General features: G+C 44.4%; 1 protein-coding gene across 1 annotated transcript in view; it reads right to left on the reverse strand.

Moving 5' to 3' along the window:
- The window catches only part of LOC140354676 (progesterone receptor-like), a 60813-nt gene extending 57821 nt beyond the window's left edge, over positions 1-2992 (reverse strand). Inside the window, exon 1 of the mRNA XM_072439849.1 lies at positions 1594-2992. Within this exon, the coding sequence (XP_072295950.1) occupies positions 1594-2513 (920 nt within the window). The 5' untranslated portion in view covers positions 2514-2992. The remainder of the gene's footprint in view (positions 1-1593) is intronic.
- Between the last annotated feature and the right edge of the window lie 3293 nt (positions 2993-6285).

The raw sequence follows: 6285 nt of genomic DNA on the forward strand, positions 1-6285 counted from the left end.
GGATATCTTCTCATTTATGTCGATTTTTCTTTCTCTGGTCGTGTTTTGTTTGATTTTTCATGTTTTTTGTATCTTTTTTGGTCTTTGTTCTTTAGAATTATTATATGTTTTTTTAATAGTTTTGTTAAATCTGTTTTTCACTGTTGATTTTTTTTTTAAAAGCATGAAACTTATTTAAATATTTGTATGTGCACCCTTAGTACCATTATTATTATTATTTTTATTGAAAATGTGGTGGTATAATACTCGTTTTGCTTCAGCTGCATGCACATTTATAGCTTTCTAAATTATATTACAAGTGTCAACTGTCTAACACAAAGACTTTAACAACAAGAGAGGTATAATCCCGCCTTAAGCAAGATGACAACTTGTACATGTCGCCTGAAAGCAGAATTAAGTTATATAACCACACGTACTGTCAAAAAAGTGTACTATGAAACAAATGCTTGCAGGAGGTGAAAGTTAATGTTTGTGAAGAGAAACGTGACACGTAAATCGTCCTTTCTTTAAGTCTGCTGCCCGAGTTGAAATCTAATTTGACAATATTTCCATAACATCATGAGACTACGAATATGAAAATGACCCCTGTGCTTCTGTTATTATTCATTTATTAATACATTTCCTCACTAAAAATAAACAAAACACTAATAAATTTAAAAAAAAAAACAGAAGAGGTCAACAGGTCAAGGAATTCAACTATCGAGAAAAGCTGAAAAAGAGAGAGATTTTCCTAATAATAAATAAATGAATGAATGAGTGTGTGCTCTTTATTCTGATCCACACGCCTCATTGTCATGCCTGGATACAAGGGAGGTTTGCACAAAAGATGGGACACAGAACTTTTTGCCACATCCAAATGCAAATCGTGGCTCGTGAGGCTCACAGTTGCGCAGTTGGCGTTTTAATTGTTAACCTGTTAAATATAGCCCCTGCCTGTATTGTACCGGAGGAACACACACGCGCGCGCCCCAGGCCTTTTTAAGGGAATCAAGAACATCCCCGACTGCAGCAGGTGATCTATCTCCGGTTTACGGGCCGCTGCAAAGTTACCTCCAACCGTGAGGCAGCAACGGCACCGAAAGTACGGCCCCTTTCGCAAAGTGAAGCAAAGGCTGAACTTTGATTCTGTCTGACAAGCTTTCGCCAAGGCCAAATCCAGAGCGCGCGGGGCCCTGTAGAGCGCGTGCGCGTTAACGGTCTGTGTAGTGTTAATAATGCTGGGATTGGAATTGAATGAAATAAAATCGCACTGACAACATGACAAAAATGTTATATTTGGTGCGTATTGAAAACTGGGGGAAAACAAAGCAGTGGAATGAAAAGTGTACACGCAACATCAGCCAGATATTTGGGGTGAGAATGAGTCAGATCTGTGCTGCGTGAAAAGAAACAGTAAATGTTGTATAATGGGACGTGTGTGTTTGAGGACAGAGACAGGCAAGACAGGACAGGTGAGAGGAGACAACGCACTCGCTGACAGACACTCCCTTCCCCGAGCTGCCCAAGTGCCAATCACGCGCAGCTCTGGCGTGCAGATCAATTAGGACACACTCGTCTTTCCAAAATCAACATTGCTTCGTTTTCTCTCTTTACCTGAAGCCGCGGTCCGTGCACTCCATCCACGCCGTCGGTTCGATTTTGATGCTGGTGAAACCCGCGTGCCCCTGCGCGACCGCACTTTGGTAACTTTCCGCGTGGCCGCCGTACTCCGCGACCATGCCGTCTTTACCGGGCTGCTGCTGCTCGCCCCCGGTGCCGCCGCCGTACCACACGCAGCGGCACTCCTGCCTCGCTCCGCGCACACAGTTACAGTATTTACACACGCGGCCGTGCTGTCCTGCCGCCGCCGCCCGCTCCGCCGTCTCCGCTCCCTCGCAGTGGACGCGCTCGCCGGCGCACCACGCGACGCTCATCGTGTCTCTGTACAGCCCGGGGTTCGCGGCGGTGGCGGAGGCGGCGTACGGTTTCAGATGTGGCATCCCGTCCGACGGATGCGGGGCGGCGGGGAGCTCGTTCATGAACAAGTTAGAGTCCCGACCCACGTATCTGGCGATGACCGGGCGGCGCGTAAAGCTGTGCGCGCAGTCCCCGTCGCCCGCCTGCAGCAGGTCCATGCAGCTCACCTGCAGCATGCCGTGGCAAACTTCCTCAAACTCGTCCTCTCCCGGAGCGCTGTCCCCGCGGAGCAGTCCGGCGACGTGCCGGTTCATGCCGTAGGGCTCCACGGCGGTGCCGCTCGCCGCTCTCGGGTCGAAGTACGAGAACGCGGCTCCGCACGCCGCCGCCGCGCGGTCGGCTCCGCTGCCGTTTTCGCCGCGGCTGCTGCTGCCGCCGCTGTTGTTGTTGTTCAGAGGCGGGGAGGACACGGGGTCCAAGCCGAGAGACACGGACACGGCTTTGCTGAGCTCCTCGGTGCAACGGCGCGCGCAGGTGTCCGTCGTGTCCGCGCGATCCGCCTCGTTCAGCAATAAAGAGTTGTCTCCCAAAGCGGACAGGCTCATGCGAAAGGCCATCTTTAATCGCGTCGTCACTTTTGGCAGGAGTAAGTAAGAAAAGCCCTCGCGCGGCAGAGAGGAAAACGCCTACCCAACCGCGGGGGCCCGGTCATGTGTCTCCGGAGCTCGGGCGCACTCACATGTGTCGTCTACGCGGGGCTCGTGCTCATCCTGTGCCAGTGGGTCCCCTCCGCGCGCGCGCCGGGTCCGAGCCGCGCACCAACTTTTCAAAGTCGCTCCTGCGTTTTTCTTTTTCCTTTCCCCTTCTCTCTCTCTCTCTCTCTCTCTCTCTCTCTCTCTCTCTCTCTCTCTCTCTCTCTCCCCCCGGTTTTTGCTCCTCCGTCCCGAATGCGTGCGTGTCCGTTGCCCTCCGTGAACTCGCTCTACAAGTTACGGACGCGCTGCGCAACTCGCGGCGCACGGATTGTGTACTTTGGCCCGCGGGAGCTTTCCTTCTTTTTCTTTTTTTCTTTTTTCTTTTTTCGTTTTGTGACGCGCAGAATTGTAACCCGGTTGTAACCCTGCGCGTTACTTACTGACTCTCCCGTGTGTCTAGACGCGTGACGTGCCTCTCGTTAGTGCGCAGAGAGCGGCGTGGGCTCTCGCGAGAAAAGGGGCCCCACACACACACACACACACACACACACAATAAAAAAAAAAAAAAAAAAGACAGAAAAAGCGTTTAAAAAAAAAAAAACCTCCTCAATTTTGAACTTTAACCCACTTTTTCCAGTAGCATATATTCTGTTTGAAATCGAAGCGCGACACAAAGATTTGCACTATGTAAACAGCATTATGTCAAATATTAAATTACTAATCTGGCTATGCATATACGGCTCGTTTATTTTTGAGTCTCTTGATGGATGAGAATGTCAGCGGCCGACAAGCTCACGGCCTTTCAACATTGTCAACTTACATATCCTGCCCGTGATTGCTTGATTTGATGATGTTGTGTGGAATAACAGTACATAATTTCCACCTTTTCAAGCCTGACACATAATTGGCTCTCTGTGGAATGCGATGAGTCTCTGTTATTGCCTGGTTTCTTCTCATTATTCATGGTCATTTTGCCACAACTCAGGCATTTTGGGGGTCATAGGTCACACATGGGGTCATAGGTCACACATGGGGTCATAGACGCAATCGGCTCGGCCCGAACTCCAATAAAATGCAGGTTGCGAGAACGCCCGTCGCAACAGAGCCGACTAGTTCAAAAAAGAAAAAACATGAAACGCTTAATCTTTGGCCTAGGCACATGAGACTTGGGACAGTGATAGAGCTACCTTTGACCTCTGACCTTTGAGGAGTAAAACACACCTGGCAGCATCGCTCTATGATAAAGAGGAAGTCAGCCATGTCGAATCATGTTTTACTTTTTTTTTTTTCAAAATTATACTTGTCCTAGGTTTTTTGTCCGATCGAGCTCAAAACAACACTTTTTGCATCTAAAGACATTGAAATTTAATAAATATTCAAAAGAATGTTGACATTCTTTACGGTCTCCGCGTAACACGCTTAATTTCCAAGTCACGCCTAATGGAATTGATCTGCGGAGCTCATATTTCACTCACTAATGTGTTTTATGGTCTGATTGGAAATGATTAATACCCATGTAACAAATTTACTCTATAGCGCCCCCTACCCATTGTGTGAAAAACTCAACATTGTCTGATTTGTTTGAAACTCATGGATTATATTCTACTCGAGACGCCATGAAAAAAGTGCATTACAGATATCGTGTGTTTTTCACGCGCCAGCAGGGGCGCAATGAATGTTTCACTTCCCCTTCCTCTTTTATTTTGATGGAACATTTCCTCTCGCGCCGTGGTCTTAGCATTAGCGTTAGCATCAGCGTTAGCATCAGCGTTAGCATCAGCGTTAGCAACAGCATCAGCGTTAGCGGTGGGTCTCTTATGCTAGGTGACGGAAATACAGGAAGGAGCGGGTTTAAAGAATAAAGTCTAAATGTTGTTGTTGTTGTTGTTTTATGGCGGTTGGCATCCGAGTGTTGCATTACCGCCAGACTTTATTCCTTAGACTTTGTCGTAGTCCTAAAAGTTCTTCTGTTGTAAATGTTGTTGTTGTTGTTGTTGTTGTTGTTGTTGTTTATGGCGGTTGGCATCCAATTGTTGCATTACCGCCAGACTTTATTCCTCAGACTTTTCGTAGTCCTCAGACTGTCGTAGTCCGTTGTTGTTGTTGTTGTTGTTGTAAATAATAAAGTCGAAACAACACAGTTGAAATAATAAAGTATAAAGTCTAAAGAATAAAGTCTAAAGTATAAAGTCTAAAGAATAAAGTCTAAAGAATAAAGTCAAAAAACAAAGTCTAAAGAATAAAGTCTAAGAGAATGCAGTGTCGGGGTAATTGCGATCAAAACGTGGGCTTTGAGCTCCTGTGTTTCTGAAGAATGATGTATAAAGAATAAAGTCTGGCGGTAATGCAACGCTTGCATACCAGTCTGGCGGTAATGCAACACTCGGATGCCAACCGCCATAAAACAACAACAACAACAACAACAACGGTCGCGCAGGAAGGCGGTCGCGCGGGTGGCAAGAGCCATCATCGACGCTACCGCGGCTTTAATTATATTTGCAGTTGTATTTAAAGTGTAAAAATAAGTGTATAAGGGCTTGAATTAAGTTGGCCTAATATTTTTCTTGATTGGAGTATTGTTTTAATATGTTAAATAAATATTTGCAGATGGAACAACTATAAAATGCCTTGCTTTTCTTGAAATAAAGAAAAACAAGCATTTTCGTACATAAAATGGGCAAAAAAAAAACACAAAAACATGTTCCTTTCAAACGTCTTTTATTTTAAGAAAGAAAGAAAAAATATATTCAAATTGAGATAAACATGACTTTGGCATTTCATCCAGTTATTCACACATTAACTTATTGAAGTTTCTTTTTTCCCCAGTGTAGTTTTTTTTAAAGATAGAATTAATTTAAAGGTTCTAAATGATAAAATTACTTCAAAATTTGCGTTATACTGTCACGCCTAATTAAATAATACAGTATAAAATAGAAGCAAATTAGTTTTTTAATGCATATGTTTATCGACAAGGACAGTGCATGTATTGTGTCTATGAAAATATGTAATTACGACAGATTATAAAGGTTTGTATCGTCCGTGTACATGATTTTGATTCACTTTCTGTTATAGGACACATTTCGAGGCCTTCTCCCTCCCAATATGAATAATATTGTTAGTCACTATGGCAACAGTTCTAATTCCTCATTCTGAAACCCATGGAAAGGCAGGTAGCGCGTGCTGTTGTGAGTGTCGAAAATATGTGTTTTACGTTCAGAAAGAGCAACCGTATCACGTCAGTCTGTCTCGTGTTGTTTGATGACCAGGAACTGTAACTCATTTATGGATATATGCATATTAAGGTGCATTATGTCACTTTTCTGACAACGTGTCCACTACTTTGCCTTGCTTGGACTGTTCCATTTAACTCATTTTATAACTTTTATTGCATTGCTAAGTGTGTTTATTTCCACAGCATGCCATTGAACTCATCGCTTTGATTTAAAGTGTTTTTGTTGCTCAAAAAGATACAAATATGGCTTTAAAACACGCACAAAACGCCTCAAATTTGACCCGAAACGTTGACTGGTTGCTTGGTTTGTTTATTCTACTTTATTCTGGTCGGTAAAATTAAAACGGCAGTATGTTCCATTCAGACAAATCAGATAAAAACCCGAAAAAGCAGCTCGAGTTTGTATTATTGTGTCACAGTTCTATATTAATGACTCGATTACATATTCTTTATGTCAACACC

The sequence above is a fragment of the Eucyclogobius newberryi genome, unplaced genomic scaffold (genome assembly GCF_026437365.1).
Source record: "Eucyclogobius newberryi isolate DKJ021-1_F unplaced genomic scaffold, fEucNew1.0.hap1 SCAF_11, whole genome shotgun sequence".
NCBI classification, from domain to species: domain Eukaryota; kingdom Metazoa; phylum Chordata; class Actinopteri; order Gobiiformes; family Gobiidae; genus Eucyclogobius; species Eucyclogobius newberryi.